General features: G+C 27.5%; 1 protein-coding gene across 1 annotated transcript in view; it reads right to left on the bottom strand.

Moving 5' to 3' along the window:
- Positions 1–588: 588 nt before the first annotated feature.
- The window catches only part of pea (ATP-dependent RNA helicase pea), a 58,949-nt gene continuing 38,417 nt past the window's right edge, over positions 589–21,120 (bottom strand). The window contains exons 15-26 of the mRNA XM_067283179.1: positions 20,717–20,911; positions 20,462–20,647; positions 16,886–16,972; positions 16,668–16,791; positions 14,102–14,283; positions 11,764–11,904; positions 8,110–8,322; positions 7,940–8,020; positions 3,849–3,977; positions 3,577–3,773; positions 1,742–1,921; positions 589–939 (exon numbers count right to left, since the gene is read on the bottom strand). Coding sequence (XP_067139280.1) covers positions 717–939; positions 1,742–1,921; positions 3,577–3,773; positions 3,849–3,977; positions 7,940–8,020; positions 8,110–8,322; positions 11,764–11,904; positions 14,102–14,283; positions 16,668–16,791; positions 16,886–16,972; positions 20,462–20,647; positions 20,717–20,911 — 1,938 coding nt within the window. The 3' untranslated portion in view covers positions 589–716. The remainder of the gene's footprint in view (positions 940–1,741; positions 1,922–3,576; positions 3,774–3,848; positions 3,978–7,939; positions 8,021–8,109; positions 8,323–11,763; positions 11,905–14,101; positions 14,284–16,667; positions 16,792–16,885; positions 16,973–20,461; positions 20,648–20,716; positions 20,912–21,120) is intronic.

The following is a 21,120-nucleotide window of genomic DNA, read 5'->3' as shown; positions in this document are numbered from 1 at the left end:
AAAACTATTTCATGAAGATACAAAATCATAAGTAAATTTCCTGTAGTTGAATTATAAAAAATAAATTATTTCGTATCTCTTCGACAGTTTTATTTTAATACATAGTTCATTTATTTCGGATTATTACTGGAGAATTTGGAAAGCAATGGCAATCTCTCTGCATCAAAATAAAACGAATCCATATCTTGAAAAATCTCTGTAACCAGCCTTAATAAAAATCATTAAATGAGAAAAGGAAAAAGTGTTCAAAGTCTGTGTCCAAAAGAATTTTTAGTTAATTTACTGAGGAAAAATTTCGAATTAAAATTAATAAAGAAAAAAACAACACTGATTATTAAGAAAACCTGTTATATTTAAGATCTGAAAATGAAGCCAAAATGTCTTAAATTAGTAAATGCATGAAGTCAAAAATATATACTATTGGTCTAATATTGTTTCATCTATATATGAATTTTATCTAAAGCTTTTTAAATTATAAAAGGATGCTTCGATTAACGACGGAATTATTAATCAAAATCTCCAAAGAACCCGATTTACAACTATAATTCTATTTTCTGCATTAAAAAATGAATAAATAAAAATACATCGTTTGTTTTAAATAAAAAAAACAAAATATTTATATTTTAATTCTATATACAATATTTTTATGTACAGTATATTTATATTTAACTAAACCATAATGATGGTCAGTACCATAGAAAAATATATACAAAATATCAATTTCGTCGTCTTCTCACTCTGGATATTCTCCAAGCGTTGGGTTCCTCATATTTGTTGTACAAAGGTTCCAGTCTTAGTTGTTTCTTATGTTTGCTCAGTTTGGTGGAATCAGCAAACTTATAAAATGCGGGAGCAAATTCCACCAGCCACTTGGGGTCAATGGTGACCACTTCTCTCATGTATTCTTTGGTGGTCTGGATGAGTTCGTGATAGACAACCCTGGCAATTAAAATGAAAATAACGTGATAAAGAATAATTCAGTTAGCTATACTAAAACAATAGCCTATCGAAAACTAAGTTTTCTTCTAAGAGTTTAAACCTGGTAATTTATTTATTAAGCATTTTTGAAAAGTGCTTTTGGCATCAGAACCTAAGCATTCTAAAAACAAAAAAATTTTTTATTTTTTTATTTTTTATATTTAAAAAAGAAATTTCTATCATCCAGCAAAATTAACAAAAAAAAGGCTTTGTGTTTCTGAGGCATCAAACAGTTTTAACCAATACAGTACAGAGAAATAATTTTTGATAGTGAAAAATTGCCAACTGGATGAAATTCACACAACTAATAATACAATGTTCTAATAATACTTAGCACAAATTATTTTTCAAACTAATGTAATGCCATGAACACTAGTGTTCCCTTCTTCATTTGTGCAATAACAATGTAGTTGTATTTAAAGGACAATCACACCACAGGTCTTAGGTTGGCACAGTTATTGTACATATAAAGAAATAAACTTTAGGATGAAAAGCTTTACCATATAGTATTCCTTTGTTTGTTTTACATTTAAACCTTGAAAAAAATTTTTAAGTTTTATTTTGAAAATGTTAGTTTTTAAATATCCAACAGAAATTATTTTTCAAAGTCATATTATTTGTTGTTTGATTATAAAGTATTATAGTCATGATTTGCAACTAAACAATTAGATATACAAATTATCTATAACAATAATTTATTTATTTATTTATAATCAAAAACAAAAATAATATATAATTATTATATATTTTTTCACATTCTTACCATTCTGGCTGTCTATTAAATAAAGCACTGGATGGATGAATGTACACCACCTGCCCGTCCACTAGTGTGCGATATCCCTCCTGAGGATCTTTCTTTGCAGTATTTCTGAAAAAGCCACTGCATATGGCCTTTTGAACCCTTGCTGTATTTTTGCCACAAGATACCACATCTAATTTATGCCTGAAGAATATAAATTTTCATTTATTATAGACTTTCTCTTTTCGTTAAATTACATAATAAATTTATTCAATGAAAGACCATATTCTTTTTAAAACATTTATCATAAAACTTACTACGAGGGCAGTTTTTTTCCAACCTCCAATGGTCCATAAAAAAAAATAAGTGTAAATAACAAAATGAATTTATTACCAAAAGTTAGCTACAAATTTGGTTACTTTTTGAATAATCACTGTGAAGATTGAGGCATTTGTCATATCTGTGGATAAGCTTTTCCATCCTATTTTCATAGAATGTTGCTGCCAATGACTTGAGATGGGCCCTAATGTTGTTTTGAAGATCGTTGTTAGTCTCAAACCTCTGCCCTCCTAGCCACGTTTTCAGTTCAGGAAAGAGGTGGAAATCTTCACACATTAAAAAATTCCAAGCTGGGTGAAAGTTTTGACCACCTTTAAACACCAAGCATATAGCCCTGATTTAGCGCCAAGCGACTTCCACCTCTTTCCTGAATAGAAAAAGTGGCTAGGAGGACAGAGGTTTGAGACTAACGACAATCTTCAAAACAACATTAGGGCCCATCTCAAGTCATTGGCAGCAACATTCTATGAAGATAGGATGGAAAAGCTTATCCACAGATATGACAAATGCCTCAATCTTCACAGTGATTATTCAAAAAGTAACCAAATTTGTAGCTAACTTTTGGTAATAAATTCATTTTGTTATTTACACTTATTTTTTTTTATGGATCATTGGAGGTTGAAAAAAACAGCCTATGTATAATTAATATGTTATCAATTCAAACATACATTTGTGCATACTCACATGATAATTGACTTAATAATGAGAATAATTAGAAAACTAAATTAGTTGAAATATATAAAATTCTAAGATCATTACATTCAATAATGTTCACAAATAAATATCACAAGTGAACAGTTTATATATTGTTTTAATTGGGCTGCAATTTGAAAACAAATTGTAGACCTATAAATTCCCACCATCGTCCATCATTCCTTAATCTTGAGAATAGAGTTAGATAAAAGACAAGACCAGATATCGAAAGATTAGGGGCGGGAGGCCCCAATTAACCATATACGAACTTCTGGTGCAACCTGAAAGTCACTTTATTTCAATTAAAAAATCTTTCCCTGAAAGGAGTTAGATGAATGGCATAACTCTGTTATTAACAGAAAAGTATGATGTACAGAGCAAGACACTACTAATTTGAGTTGGAGAGCATTTATTTTAAATTAAAAATTGCAGCCTGGCATTATGACAATGTCACAATAAATAATTATTACTTAATCTAAAGTTTGTTTGTAAAACTATTACACTCAAACCTGTTTTTGTGCGATTTTTTTATGTGTTTTGTGCAATTATTTTTGTGCAGTATACCAATTTGATTGAAATTCATATACCGCACACAAAAAAATCACACAAAACAAATCGCACAAAAACAGGTTTGAGTGTATTATTATTATTTCTAGAACAACATTAATCAAATTGTTTTTGCAAAATTATTAATATTTAAAACAATATATGAACAATATATATACTTTGTTATTATTTGTGAACATTATTGAATGTAATATATTTCAACTAATTTAATCTTCTAATTATTTTTAGAATAATAATAATAAAATATTAAATTCACCCACCTGTCCATAATACCCAACAATTGTTTTCTAACATCCTGTGCTCTTTTTAATGTACGAATCTGAACAAAATTTTCATAACACCAAGCATTTGAAAATTTGTTGTTTTTCCAAGAATTATAAACAGCAAGTAAAGTTAAATGGTCACCTTCTGCCTGATTAAATTTGGCTTTCTTTTGATCAGCCAAAGCTTGTTTATCCTTTTAACACACAAAAATAAAATTTAGCAAAATTTTTATTATTTTTAAACATTTAAAACATTAATTAAATAATACCTTTGGTCTGTAAAACACATTCTGTACAGACAACATAGAAACAACTGTTAAGACTTCCTCACTACAACTAAGATGAACAGACATAATTAACAGTTTTGCCAAATTTGGCTCCAGAGGAAATTCAGCCATCTGTAAATGTAATTTTAATTGTTATAAACAAACAACAAATAAGGAATAAAACAGAAATAATGCAATATATATTTTACAGATTAAGTAAGATACCAATAATAGTTAGTACAAAGTAAAGTTTATTTTGTGGATTTAATTTGATTTAATCTTCATCAAAATCTCACAACTGAATTGGTTCACATATTTATTTCTTAAGACATATTTGAGATAAAATTAGGAAAATGTGAAATTTATTCATCCCCATTTATTTGTTAAAAATAAAAAAATAAAATTAATTTTTGTAATAGTATAAAATAAGATATTGCAATAAAACAATGGGGAGAAAGTAGACATGGATAAAGATTTCTTTAAATAACATTTAAAAAACCCAGCTTTATGTATTTCAAAAATGTTAAATAACCTTAATGACGCACTTGGAACCAATTTCAGTGTGGTAACGAAACAACAAAAACACAAACGTTTTTGAACCCTTTTGGGCTCTGCATCAGGTTTTTAACCGTTCCAAGACGGTTATTCATTTATGGAATAACATTTAAATAAGAGTTTGATTATAAGTTCAAAACAATTAACTAAAAGCCATGTCACACATGTGCAATGAGTCGGCCTGCCCAGACACAATGAGCAGCTAGAGCATTAAACAACCTTAAATGCTTTTGTTTACTGCTTCATATTTTTGCTTAAATGAAGAAAAAATGCTTTCTAAATGCTAAATTTTCAGTAATACCTTAAAATGCTATATAAAATCATAACAACTATATCAAATTTACTGTTTTAAATATAATCAATATTAATCCGAATAATTAATTTCAGCCTTCTCAATTGATGTTTTTCTAAATAGAAAATGTATCAAATTTTGAAACTTTACAATAAGTATACAGATATTAAAAGCAACGTCATTGTAAAAATATAGTACTACCAGCAAACCTTCATAAAAATTTCAATAAATAAGAATATCTATTGTTGAAAATATATTTCCAATCTAAAATTAAAAATTTTGAATAAAAACAATTGAAAAACTCAAAGTTCAACTTTTGAGCACTAAGCAGCATTTTCAGATTGCTATTTTATAATTAAACTATTTTTTTAAAATTTATTATCCATCACAAAGATAGTTTTCTCCTAACCAAAAATGTCATTGAAAAATGCTATTATTATAAAATCATCAGTACATCAGTATAATTTATTTAAAGAACAAATTCCATTTATTTTAGAAAATGCTTTGTGGCATTTCCTGAAAAAATAAAAACAAATCCAGATTTCTTTTACTAATGCATTACAAAATCATTTCCTTTATCATTGCATTATTTTATAGTTTGATTTAATGTTTCTCCCTGCTATAATCTTTATTTTTATGAATAAATATTCTTAAAAATACTCTTCTTTTTGTTTATTCCATAATCAGTGAAAATATTATTTGTTTTGATCATTTCCTTTATTAAAAATTTTTTAACAAATAGATATAAAGAATAACTTTTATTGGGTAGAATAAATTTAAAAGTAACTGTCAATATATGCAGTAATTGGTTCAGAAAATATACTGCATATATCAAAACTATACTTGTGAAGTTAACAATCAAAAGAAAATAAATTAATTTGTGAATTAGATCATTAAGAATTCATCTAAAGTCATAATTTTTGCATTTATACTTGCATGAGAAATGAAGAAATCAAATTTAATAATTTTTTAATAAATTTTTTATTAATTGAAGATTTTAGAAAAAGTACTGTGTAGTTGCATACAAAAATAAAAACAAATTATGGAAAATAACATTAAAGATTGATTATAGAGAGTTTAAGCCAACCACTACAGTAGCCCACAAAAGAAAAACAAATAAAAAATGTTAACAATCTTGCAAGGCATTTACCATATGTTATCTGCACAGTGACCGCCTTTTTTTGTAGTGTGTTCTATAAAAGCTGAAGAATTCAAACATACGAGGTGCAGTCAAAAAGTTCCAGGACTGCTAATGTGACACTACAATTGGTCACATGCTAAACTTGAATGAACTAGGATGCCTAATAGACATCTTTATTTAGCTTCCCACCAAATTTTGTAGCATTATCTTATGTAGTTTTTGTTTCTTGCTATTTAGATTAGACATATTTTTGTCAATTTGTGATTTTGATTGCTTTGTAAAATGAATTCTTAAGAAACAGTGCATAAGTGTTGTTTTGTTCCAAACTTGGCAAGACTGCAACAGAAAAGAAAGTGATTACAGGAGACAAAATATGGATTTAAGCTATGACACTGAACCAAACAACAGTCAACTCAGTGGAAAAATCATGGCTCACCCAAACCAAAAATAGCACACCAAGTGAGATGCAACCTCAAGAGCATGCTCATTGTTTTTTTTTTTTTGATAGGAAGAGAATTATTCTTTGAGAATTTGTTCCACACGGCCAAAATATGAATCAATGAAGACAAAAAAGACCAGATCTTTGGAAAACTCAGAACTGATTGTTGCATCATGACAGTGCTCCTGCTCACACAGCTATCTCTATTCGGCAGTTTACTGAGGAAAAAAGGCTGTGGTTTCTACCTTCCTTATTTACAAGAATTAGCAAACTGTGAGTTTTTTCCATTTCCATGGCTGAAAAAAGTGCTGAAAGAACAGCAATTTGAAAACATTGATGACATTCAAACAGAATTGCAGTGAGTACTTAACAATGTCATAGAAAAGAGTTCCATGAATGTTTTGAAAACTGGGATAAGCAGTGGAATCTTTGTATAGCTGCAGAAGGAATTATTTTGAAGGTGACAACTCAATAAAAAAACATGTATGTCAGACATTTTTTATTGGAGGAGTCCTGCAACTTTTTGATTGCACCTTGTATATGTTTGCATAAATTACACTAAAAGTGAAACAAAAATTAACTATCCAAATAAGAGCACTGCACTTAAAAAACTAAAATTCACTTTTTTCCTACTAACAAATGGTGAGCAGAAGTGGAGAGAGGGGATTGTTTCAGCATTGCTAACTAAGGTTCATTGAGCTGACAATATTGAACTCACAACAACCAAAATCCATACTCATTGAAACTGCATATACTGATGGTTATATGTACTTATTTTGCACACTTGCAACATCCCATTTTCTATCATATTGTATTGGTCATTGGAAATAGAGGATAAATTATGTCTACTATAAAAAAGTTAAAATTTTAAAAAATTAAACATGTTTCATATAACACTTAATACTATTATAGTCAATATTTTGTGTACTTCATACATTCTAAATTACTGTTAAATTCAAAACTAATTTGTGAACTTATTTTTATGATGTTTAACAGAAGTTAAAATATAAAATAAAATAAACAAAATATAATAATGAAGAAACTATTAAAAACATGAATGTTCTAAATTCCAGGCTGTTTTTTTTATGCCTTTTAAGTTAAATGAAATTTTAAAATAAATAAAATGATTGAAATAATTATTGTCCATTTTTTATATCAAAACATTTATTTATTATCAATCTAAGTTGAAATGTTAAAACTAGGAAAAGATTTTGCTTATCAACCAAACCATCATTTTGCTTATTTTTTTTTAGATTTAATAGAATTTAAGATAAATTATTAATTGTGATCCGATGATTATTTTTTAATTAAATAATTTACTGAGTAATAGTGATTAATAGATAAAGAACATATTAGACTCTTGCCTTACAATCACTCACTTTTACCACAATTACTATATATATTGCTGTAGCTTTGATTTCATATATATGATGTTATTATGTATTGAATAGTTTTCCTGTATGTATTATTGTATACTTAATACTATTTTCAATAATTTATTCTCAACTCACAACAATGATTTTATGGAAAATAAGATAACTTGTTTTACAAGGATCACTTAATAACAGCATTAAAAAAACTAATAAACAAGTTTAAATAAAATTATTTTAAAATAAGATTATTCTATTAATAAATAAATATTTATATAAATTGAAAGGTTGACTAACCCGACGGCCAAGACGTGTGAGAAGTCCTTCATCATCCAAAGCACTAAGAGAATGAAGCTGTTCTAAGGCCATGATTAATGACTGAAATTTTTAATGTATAAATATTAATATACTTATGTAGCTTTTATATATTACATATCATAATATATTTATCAAATTTTTAACATTACCTCAGTTGGTGGTGCATCCATAAAATCAAAAGAAAGCAAGTCATTAATTCCCATTGCTTTGAGTTGTAAAACGGTTGATGCTAAATTTGTTCTCTGAATTTCAGGTACAGGAGTGGTTAACATTTCATCTCTGTAAGCTCTTTCTGTATAGAGACGATAACATTTTCCAGGTCCAGTCCTACCAGCACGACCTGCTCGTTGCTTAGCTTGAGCCTTATAAAATTTTAAAAATTTTTAATTATATTTTTCCATATCAAAATATAGTAAATTCTGTTCAAAATCAAAATTCTTTTAAAATATTAATATATATTTATTAAACATAATTAATAAAAGAGAATTCATATTCTTTCATATTTTCATATATAAATTCAAAGACATGGCAAATATGTCAATTATAATTACATAAAAAACATTATATTTAACTCATTTTATGTTTAAGTTATTACTACTAAACTATTTTTTGGAAAATTCAAGAAATACAGTATTGAAAATTAATTCATGTAAATTGTTCAAATATGATAATTATTGTAAAATGTTTACACTACTAGCCAGTTTGCCAAAACAGTTATTTATCCTTCTATAGTCTCCAGTTACAATGTTTTTCTTTATGATTTTATATTAAATTAGAAATAATATTAAACTGGTTAATTTTTTAAAATCAAATTCATTTTCTTGTAATATTACTATGTAATTAAATTTATTTGTATATAATGGGTAAACAAAGTTAGTAAACTTATATTATAACAATAATAGCAATTTTTTCAAAAGAACTAGATTTATTTTATGTAGTATATCATGGCAAACATAAATTTAAAGATCATATCCAAAAATTTCTTATATCTAGATTTTATATCAGGTATATATTTATTTGTAATAATTAAACTAAAAATAATTATTATTAGTACATATGGTTGGACAGCTTAGGTCAGGGCCCACGTAATGGGTTTATGTGGCCCATGATTAATTTTTCATTATTAGATACTTAACTTGTAATAATTGGTTGAATGGATGATTCACGATACTTCTTCATTTTTTAAAAAAATTCCATTGTAGAGATTTACAACTTTTGTATTCGTCTATTATAAATTTACACTATTTGAAGAACGAAAGACCCCACACTCACTGAAACTCATCTGCCATTCCGCCATGTCACTCTGTTTATGCTGACATGTGATGCACAGCACCGCCTGCCTGTCAACGTTTTTTTTTTTGTGCTTGTATGTTTCTTCGTATTGTAAAATGACATTGCACATGCGTCAGGAACTTCTGTTCAAACAAACTTGACCTGCCGCCTGGGTTAGCATATTTGTATTTAACATGATTTAATTTTAATATTTCGTTCATCCTGTGAAAAAATTTCTTTTTCCAATTCGGCCTGGGGGCAAAAACTGTTAATCACCCCTGGCTTAGATAGTTAAGACACCTCAGCCGTGGAGATCCAGAGCAGTCAAAACAACCCCTGTAATATTTCAGAGGATGGTCTGTCCTAAATATGTCTGATCCTGTCCCTCAACCTATCTGCACTATTATGGGCCTGGCCAAATCCATAATTGGTATGATTAAACGGCCTTCTTAGTGCCAAAAAGACGGAAAGAGTAAAAATGTATTTGTACATGTATATAAGCCTGTAACTTTAAAATGTCTTCTAAGTTTAATTTAAATTAATTAAGTTTTTAATAAATATTATGCAAAATTTTATCACCACTATCCATTAAAAAGCAATTTCATTCAAAGAAGAAAATGGAAACAAATGTGACTGGAGGGTTGGCATCTCATTAGTGCCTCGTCAGGACTGACAGAGCCAAGACAGCGTGTTGATTCGGTATTTGAATGTTTGTCACACGAGCGGACGATCAGGTTTGGAATGGAGACCGCATGTTGGCGAGCAGGAAGTGACCATGAAGAGACTAGGTTAACGAAACAACCGTTTATTTGTAAAGGAAAGAAAATACATTGTATACAGTTTATCAATAGTGAGTATAGCTCCAACTCTGCAAGCCTAGAATATATACAAAACATAGAGCTTTTGTATAGCATTCGAACTTATAGCTTTTCAAAAGAAAAGATGTTTTAACTTAGGTAATAAAGATTCACATCCTACAGGGAGCCAAATACATTGGAAATACTTTGTAATTTCTGCATTCCACCATAGAGCCAAATTCAACTTCTTGGTACACAAATCATTTATATGATAAAATAAATTTAAATTGATATTTGTTTCCATAATGCTCTGCACTACATTCCATTTCCAAGAATTCTGTGTAACTGAAGCTGGCCTAAAATGGTTGAAAACTTTATATATAATAAAACGTTTGGCTACCTAAAAAAGCAGTGTAATTTTCATTTTTACAGTAGAATGCTGAGAATTTTATGATTTGTTATTACTTTTTTAAAAAATTAATCTAAAAATCTCTGAATATGTCATAATAAGAAAAAATTTATGTTTTCGTTATAAGTTTCTTTTTCCAATTTCTGTTTTAGCCTAAGAACTATCTATTTTTTTGTAAGATTTTGTTTCAAATTTTATAATGAATAATTCACATTTGTTATTTTTCTCTGTTATTCATTTAACTTTTATAAAATAAAATTTGATAAATAAGTCAGTAAGTATACATCTAAATAATATTTGTTCAGATAATTAATACAATAATTAAGATTTCTTTCAGGTAAAAAAAATTGTTTGTAACAAAATATGAAGTACTTAATTTAAAAGGACAGGTCTCCCTCATATAACACGGTTTGAAAAGTGAGAAAATCCCCCATAAAACACAGTTTATGGTTTCACTCTAACATGGTTTGAGAATTTGGAAAATCCTCCATACAAAATTTCACAATTTTAAGTGCAAACTCTGTTATTTGATATTTTTTTTATTCAAGTAAGCATGCATACATGTCTCAAATTTGCTCATAGATTTTAGAATATTGAAATTTTCAATTTATATTGTCCTTTCATCAGGTTCACTTTAATGAAAACTGATAGGACAAAGAAAGAAACAATTTCACTAATGTTCCTATCAAACAGGTGTTTTTGTCATTGCTTTCAGACTTTAGCATTTAAGACTGTCACTGTATTTTGGTTTTATAGATTAATCTTTGTATTTAGTAAAGTTTATTTAATTAAACATTTTTAGATAAGTATTATTAAACTTAATACAGCATTATCTGGATAATTAGTTGGAACTGTTTCCAACTCTAACAATTTGGTATTCCAACACAAATTCTGGAAAAAATAGCTTGGTTTTCAACTGAACAAACCCACTAGGACAAATTTTTATTTTGTGATTCATAAAATTTTTTATGATAAAAATATTTTAAAAAATGTTGCTGCTGGTATTTCTGATTAAAATCAACAAAAAAGCTCAGAAGACAATGATACTTTGTAAAAAGAAAATGCCCTTGTTTAACTAAAGTTAATACTACCATGTAATACAGTACTTTTAAATGTAATTGTTAGTTAATTATTGATTAGAAATAAATAATTAATTGTTTTAATAAACATATTTCTCTTAGTAATGAAAAAGTCTAATATTCTTTTGTTCACTTTTGGAACCTAACCCTAGTCCTTTGTTTTGTATAGTATGGATTGGCATAATATGGCCCTTTTTTGGAACATAAATATTGCATTGTACAAGGAATACCTATATGTTTACTCACTTGTGAAATTGGAGTAACAACAAGAGAATCCATTCCTGTCTTTGAATTATAAACCTTCTGTTTTACAAAACCAGGATCAACAACATAGTAAATTCCATCAATGGTAAGTGATGTTTCAGCTATATTAGTGGCAATTACTACCTGAATAAAAAAAAGTAACAGTTAGTTAAAAAGTATTTATTTTATGGTAAAAATCATATATGAACATTATTATTATAATACAGTAGAGAGTCGTTAATCGGAATCAATTGGGGACTGGAGTTGTTCAGATTAGTGATTTGTTCCGATTACCGATTATGTACGAAAAAATACATTAACCTGTCCGATGTTCAAATTTTTCTCCATCGCGTGTTGCTTCATGTTGAATTTTCATCAATTTTAAACCTAACGAAAATTTTTATAATAATAATCGAGGCTATTGTATCGTTAAAAATTATTTCTTCATTTTGTACAAACAAAATAAATATATTGAAGAATATAAAAACATGAAAATTATACTTTAGAAGTAAATCTAGTATCAAAAACATTCGATTCAGCACGACACAGTCCGACTGAAAATCGTTCCGATTACCGGGGTTCCGATAAATGACTCTCTACTGTATCTTTGAATTTTAAGATATAGCATTATTAATATGATAAAATTATATTTGAACTGTATACTATTAGTACTGATAAAAAAATCTAAGGACAATTGTACTATTAAAAATTCTGTACAATATAAAAAATGTTAAGAAAAACTGTCATCACTATCTGCTCTTTTTCCACAAACTTTGGGAACAAAACAGTCACACAACAGAGTTGACTTTTATTTTGAGGCTCTTCTCCATATCACCATATAAAACATGTTAAGATCATCTCTCTTGTGGTGACACAATGTAAAATTATTGTTAAAAATTTTGTTGACCAACATTGACATTAACACAACAGAAATATTGTTATGAAGTCTTTTTTTTGTGAAAATTGATTTTGTTGTGTTTAAAACAATACTGTCATTAAGTTTGTTAAGTGTTTAAAAACAGGAAAAAAGTCCATGACAAGTTTCTAATAACTGAATTTTAAAATTTTATTTTCTTAACTGAAAAGAAATGATGGTTATAAAATACAGTTAATATGAATCATTTATTTATTACTCATAAATTCATTACACCAAAAATTGTAATGTACTATGATAAGCCTTGCAAGCTTAGTGGCACGCTTTGTTAAAGAATTTTTTTCTATTCTTTTTTTAAATAATTTTCTTATTTCTATTTTTTTTGTATTTTTAAGCAATAAAAATATAATGTACTTTGATCAATATTAAAAAAAAAATTCTGTTTTTGTTATGTAGTTTATTTATTCTATTTACATGCACACAAATTACAATATATTATCCACTTGTTATCCATTTCTATTATTATGCATATATAATTTTATATATTTTATGATATAAACTTACCATCCCTGTGTTTCAAATTAAATGCCAATAACTTAAGAAATCGTCAGATGTGACAAAAACTTGAATAAACTTTACTTTACATAGCATAAAAAAATATGAATATAATTTCTATATATTTTGAATGTTTCTAACCTTTGGTCAAAGTGGATTTTAAAGAAAATGACAACTATCCTCCAAGTAATGCCAAATATTATCGAACTAGAAATGGCTAAATATATTAATAATTTATAAGACAATTTGGCACTAGAGTTAGGTGTTAGGCACCATCTCTTGATAAATTTAATAATAATAATTTTAATTAAATAATTTAGAACTACTGGAAGAAAAGAATCGGCCGGAGCATAGTTCTAAATTATTTAAAATTATTTAATTAAAATTATTATTATTAAATTTATCAAGAGGTGGCACCTACTGCCTAATTCTAGTGCCAAATTGTCTTATAAATTATTAATATATTTAGCCATTTCTAGCCCGATAATATTCCGCATTAGTTGGAGGAAAACTTTACATATATTGGGTTTGACGATAATGTTTGAAAATGACAACTGACATCACAGAACATAATCTTATTTTCACTTTTATAAAAAAACAGGTTTTCACAAGATTTAAGATATACAACAACAGAAATCTTAGAAGAAAAAATAGGAAATAGAGCCATTGATGATGGCTCTATTGACAATGGCCATTGATGATGGCAAATACTTTATGCATATCTAAAAACTTTTGACTAAGCAAAACAAAAACTAAGTAATAATATAAATCTTACATCCTATGACAAATATTAAATTAACAGTACAGTAACATTATGTCATTCATTTACAATAAAAAGATTTTTGTTCAGTTATTTTATATAATCTAATTTTCTTATTAATATAAAAGGCACAATTTAAAAAAATGCAATACCTTTCTGGAACCAGGAGGTGCTGGTTCAAAAATTCTTGTCTGCATCTCACTGGGAAGTGCAGAATAAACTGGAAGTATTATTAATTCTGGAACTTCTGGCCCTAGAGATTTCATACGTTCATATAATATTTCACAAGCTGTATCAATCTCTTCTTGACCAGTTAAAAATAACAATATGTCACCTAAAATTTAAAAAAATTAATTAAAATGCTATAATTTTATTTATTCATTAAATTTACATTAGTTAACTTCATTAATATCAGGATGAATATCCTGCATTTTCTAGTAAGATCATTGAATTTCAGAATTTTTAATTGACTGTTTTATTCAAAATAATACTATAGTAAATTAATATATTTTTTCTATTTTCCTTACAAAATGTAATCATTTTACTTAATGATTAAACTTTTAAATTAGTTAACTATGTAACTTTTGCTTTTGATATATAACATATTTTATATATTAATAGCATTTATGAAAGTTGAAAATGTATAAAAACAATAAATATTGTTTCAATAATATTCAACATAATTTTGCTTTCAATAAGTTTTAGCATTAGATGCTAAAAACTTTTTAATATACAGTATATTCTCAAAATTTTATCTGTAATTGCAGAATCTGTAATACATTAAAATAAACTTATATGATATAATATTAATTATACCATATAAAGTTATTCATATAATATTAAAATTATTTTAATGCAAATACTTGAAGATTTTTTTAAAATAACTGTTTTACTTAAAAAGAATTTCAATGGAAAAATCATTCTAAAATAACCTGAATTCTTTTTGTTACAAATTTGATGAGATTCAATTTAAAAAAATATAATTTAATATTAAATTAAACAACCTTCTAGAAACTAGACATAAATTTTTCTTATTAAAAACATTTTCGAGGGAGACATTTCATTCTTATTTACAGAATAAAAGTATAAAATCATACAAAATTCTTGAAACAGCTTAAAATCCTAACTGCTAAACTTCTGTTTCATAAAATTCCAAACTTTCATTTCCTAACAAAAAAAAACTATTGAAAATGTTCTGATAAGAAGTAAACAAATTTTTATAAAGTAATGGATGTGGAAATTAGTACTTGAAATGCATTCAGAAGTTAGTAAATTAATCTTAACATTTTTGTTCTTAAAAATAACTTTATAATACATTCAAATATTCAGGAAAAGTAATATTTATCAGCTTTTTGTGTATTTTAACCATAAAAATCTAATAAAAGTTTTGTTATACTTCTGATTCAGTACTGCTTTTCAACTTTTTGCTAAATAATTTCAATATTAAAATAAAAATAATCAATAGCTTTTATGATTTATCACTGAAACAAAGCTAAACTGACCAAATGAATTTTTAAGTTGTAAGTAGATGCAACAAGCAATTATTTATTGTGACAATGTCATAATGCTGAGCTGCAATTTTTTTATCATAATGCTTCAACTCTGTTCAGGAGAAAATTTGTAAGTTAAAATAACGTGATTTCTGGTCCAAGTTCATATAGAGGTATCCTTTGCATAATGTGGGATTTAATTAATGTGCAAAATTAATTGTGGTAATCCCTTTATACACAGCAGAAATTTTTAATTTATGTGGCTTTACCAGCTGTCTTTACTTAACATAGATACCATATTTTGATTAGTGCAATTTTGATATATGCAGTAGGATCAAGGAATTAATTAACAGTGTTAATCAAGGGATACCTATAAAGTTAATCGAGGCCTCCTGTCCCAAACCCAATATGTGGTCTGATCTTTCAACTATCTAACATTGTTCTTGAGATTAAAGAAGGATGTCTGTCCTTCCTGACACATGGACAACAGTGGATTTTTGTAGGTCTGTAATTTCAAAACTGCAGCCCAATGAAAGCAAAATTAAATTAATTGATAAAATTATTATATTTGCAAACATAATAATTTATTTTTATCAAGAAATTAATTCTAACTTAAATAAAGAAAATACTTGAACTGAGCATTAAAGGTTAAGCTGACAAACTAAAGCATTTATGAAGGGTATTTTTTAAATAAGGTCCATTTTTTAATAAGAAGAAAAATACTGTAAATAATATTAAAATATATTTTTTCCCTTATTCTACATAATTTCCATTTTTGTTCAAACATTTGTCATACCACTCAACAATTTTATGAATTCCGATTTCAAAGAAATCTGCCACCTGCCACCAGAAGACAGTGGACCATGCCAGAGTTTTCTCAAGGTCACACAATATGCATCAGAATTGATTGTCATGCTTCTCGACATAAAATCCACTAACAAAATCCCTTTCCTGTCTCAAAAGACAGTTGCCATGATCTTTTGTGCTGAAATCTAATAACAGATCATATCTCACAGTTGGGGGACAACTCAATTTTCTTAAACATTATAAACTTCTACAGCTAAGCACACAAACAGACGATACAGCTGCAAATGGCATCTAAATGTGTGCAAAGCATGCTGGGAGCAGACGCTCATGCACACTGTTGCAATTGTATATCATTCTCACTCTCAATCACAAATGGACCTTATTTAAAAAATAGCCCTCATAAAATACTAAATATTATTACCTGGTGGTTCAGTTAGATGAATCTGCATTACTGTTATTAGAGATGCATCTAAATAGTCTGTTTCAGGTTCTTTTGTGTAAAGGATATCCACTGGATAAGTTCTTCCTGGTATGGTAAATATAGGCTAGAAGGAAATTTTAAAATATTACTAAAGTTATTATTGGTATTATTTAATTTTAGACATTTTAACAATAGTTAATAATTAATAAATTTCTTACAGCTTCAAAAAAGTATTGAGAAAATTTCACAGCATCCAGAGTAGCAGAAGTTACAATAAGTTTCAATTCGGGTCTTCTTTTAACAGCCTACATTACAATACAAAATAAATAAAAATATAATTTTATCTGGAGTAAAATACATTCTCATTAAAGCTTCATTTTGAAACTTACTTTTAATAATTAAAAACACTTTTCATTACAAAATGATTCAATATATTTACAATAATTTTTAACTTTCAAATAAATTATTTACAATAAATGCAAATTTTGATTTTTAAGCACTAATTATTACTGTAGTTACTTATAATGAAACAAGGGGGCGTGTGTTAGTCGTCGGAGGTGTTGGTGAACTTTTTAGTGGCACTTGATAAGTACGTATTGGTGAATTTCGAAAGCCTTAAGCAGCTATAATATGATGGTTCCAAAGAAGTGGATATTTATAAACAGATTATCTTTGGTTTTAATTATAAGTTTATTGTTAATTGCTGGGATTGAACCAAATCCAGGTCCTCTACCTCAATCTCCGCAACAAATGAGTCATGGATATGCAAAGGGGGCGGGGTAGATTACGTAAGGATAATCTCAAAGAAAAAGAAAAAGGAAATCAATTGAATGACTTAATTAGTGAAGACTATTATCAAATAGAGGAAGATCTTGGTAAGAGCAGTCCAGTGACCTTGAGAACCACAAAAATTAATGAATATTTTGAAACAGTAAGTCGTAAAGAATTACAGATACAGAACGAATCTCAATACTCATTAAAATCGATCTATGAACTGATACAGGATAAATTTTCATAGCTCCAAAATGAACTTCAAGGAATTAGAACAGAGGTTAATTCCTTAAAAAAAAGAAAATAAATATTTACATGGAGAGTTGTCTCAACTATCCCATAAAATAGAAGAAATAGAGAAAATATCACCCAATTTTTACGGAGATTACTATTAAATTTTCTCATGATAGGCACTAAGTGAAAGTACCAATAATCTAGTGGCTGTTAAATTGAAAGTTAAATTGATACAAAATATTTTGAAATCCTCTGTTTCAAGAAAACAAAGAATGTTGAAATCGGAATATTCTATATGGTATAATACAATTCTAGAGTGTTTTATATATTGATGATTATATAATCTGAATTTCACTCTTTAATATAAAAAATTCTTTATTTAGTTACAATTATATAAAAGAAGTTAACAGACTATATTAATATTAATTTTCATGAATTCCAATCTTTGTTGTTATAGATATACATTTTGGGTAAAAACTGTACAAGTTTTATCTTTGTAAGGAGGCACTGGAGCTATGATTCAGGCAATACTTCCATAAGTTGAACAAGTTTATTAATGATTCAGATACTACCTTCACACGTTGAACAAGATTTTTTATGAACAAAGTAAGCATCTTTGTTAAAAATTGTACATATTTATAGTTTATAAATAGCTCAAATAAGTTTTTGTAATTGAGTAATATCTTTTGTGACTTTAAACATTTAAGTTTATATTATTACAAAAATGTATGATTAAAGAAATTGGATAAGATGTTATTACAGTGGAAACAATATGTTATAATAAGATTAAACCATCAGTGGTTGGTTAACATCTGAAACTCCCTTGTAACAGGTTAAACCCTATTACAATAAACTTACTTCATGAAACAATATATAGTAGATTCTCATTAGCATGCCTGTAAGGGTTGATGTTAACTAAAAGAACTAGTGTTATGCAATTTTAGCTGCAAAGAAGCTTTACTGCATAGATACAATAATATTTCACTGTAGATTTCATTGTAAGATTGCAATTTCTGTTTTCAGTAAATTTTTTTATCTAAAGAATTACAAAAAAATTGCTAAATTATCAAATACATGTAACAAGAAAGACACTTTAGAAAAAGTCATTTAAAAAGCTGTTGTGAAAAATGCATTGACAAACCTGTACTTAAAAAGAAAAAAAATGCATTATTCTACTTTATAAATGTAAGTGCATATTCAGAATTTTGTTGAGTTTAAATGAATCAATAAAAACAATCAACAGTGAGGTGTGAGGAGCATCTTTTGAAGTATCATTGACCTTAACCTTCAATCTCATTATCATTTCTTAATCTTCATTATTTATGCATACTTGTTAATTCAAATTCTGATCTTTTAAAAACAAAAATTCTTAATACAACAGTATAATAAATAAACAATGGTATTTTCATATAATATGTATGCTGCCAGATAAAACTTTTTCTGAAAAGATAGTCAGAAGCTCCCAAAGAAATTCTTGAAATTCTGAATATGAAAATCAACTAAATTAACTATATTAATTCTGGCAGGTATGCAGTAGATACACAACATTCATTGAAGTTAATCAATATTGTTTTGTAATTAGAAACTTTTACCAGCAATACATTTAATTACAAAAATCAAACATTTTCAACTGTTCTTGCAATTGTCATTAGGATATCAAAAATTACATTCTGTTATGCTATAAACTGAATACAGTTATATTTTCAATTTAATTTATAAAACAAAAATAAATGTTTTCAGATAAAACCAAATTTCATGTGTACAGATACATGAACTGACACAATTGTAAAATTTGGTCATATGAACATCCATGTGTACATAGGGAAGTATACATATAGAGATATAGTGCTTCCAAAACATCAATGTATGGGTGAGGTCCTAACAAATCACTGCATCAGACCAGTTTTCATACATCTGTACCATGTAAGTGAATCTAATAAATGAACTAATAATCCCCAGAATTAATAGCATTATCAAATAACAACAGACAAGTGTTGGTTTGGTTCTCAAAGACAATATTGTCTATCAACAAGATGGGGCCCTACCACATTATCTTGAGTAATTCTAAACAGGCTAAATAACATTCTCAGGCAGATTGATCATGAGATGAATAATGGTCAGCTCACTTGCCAGATCTGACATCTTTGGAATTTTTCCTATGGGCTATTTAAAATCAGAAGTATATTACAAACAAATTGGAGATCTGGATCACTTAAGGGAAAAGATAACCATATATCAAGATCACACCAGTGCTAAGAATGATCACCAGTTTGAATGTAATTGTAACAAAATGTAAACCTATAATCTGCATCCTACTATATTAAATTCTTGTGCTTGTATTATCCTTTAATTTGGTTTCACTTTTTCAGTTTCAATACTACATTCTGGCATTAATGAATTAACTGATACATTTCTTCTGTTCATGCAGCAAAACCCAGCCCCTGCACACATATGGCATAAACTTTCCAGCATGGCTCTTCTATTAAAGGTTATTCATGATGCCCTCTGTATACACACACACACACCAATTAACATCACACAGAAAAGACTACATAATAGAAGCCAAAAGAATATTTTTAAACTTTCCAGTTCAACATCAACTACATTCTGAAAATAACACTAAATAAAAGTAATTTAAAATTTTTAAAAAGTTAAACTGTAAATTTTAAAAATTTTGGAAAATAAAAATAAACAAATTTTAGCATCTTTTTTTTTTAATTTCACAAATTAATAAACATTAACATAAAATTAATAATTAAATTTATCATATAATTTAGTGTTTCACTTACATTTTTTAACAATCCAAACAATACATCAGTGTGAATTGTTCGTTCATGTGCCTCGTCCAACATGATGACTGCATAACCCTTCAGGTCAAGATCAACAAGACATTCTCGAAGCAACATACCATCTGTCATGTATTTGATGAGTGTTTCTGAACTGGTACAATCTTCAAATCTTATAGTGTATCCAACCTAAGAACAAAATGATTATTACTACCATTTAACTATCAAAATATAAAATATAAAAAATATCCTGCAAACCTCCTGTCCCAATCGACAACCAAATTCTTCTGCAACACGTTTAGCAACAGACATAGCAGCAACACGACGGGGTTGAGTGCAACCAATTTTTCCTCTTGCAGTAAAGCCTGCTTCTGCTAAATACTGAGTAATTTGTGTTGTTTTTCCAGAACCAGTTTCTCCAATTACGATCAATATTTGATTTTCTGTTACTGCCTAAAAATTAACAAAATAATTTAATCATCTATCAAATAAAATTTTTTTGAGAGTATATAAATACTCTAAAAGATCAACACTAAATCTGGAACCTGTTACTGGTGTAAACCGTGTGAAAAAACCTTTCTTCACAAACGTTTTCGAACTTTCTAAGATAGTTCTTCTTCAGGCAAATAAAATTTATCAGAAAGTTAGAAAACATTTGTGAA

Source organism: Centruroides vittatus, unplaced genomic scaffold (genome assembly GCF_030686945.1).
Source record: "Centruroides vittatus isolate TY-2023 unplaced genomic scaffold, ASM3068694v2 contig_979, whole genome shotgun sequence".
Taxonomy (NCBI): domain Eukaryota; kingdom Metazoa; phylum Arthropoda; class Arachnida; order Scorpiones; family Buthidae; genus Centruroides; species Centruroides vittatus.
This window is presented reverse-complemented; position numbering and strand designations above follow the sequence as displayed.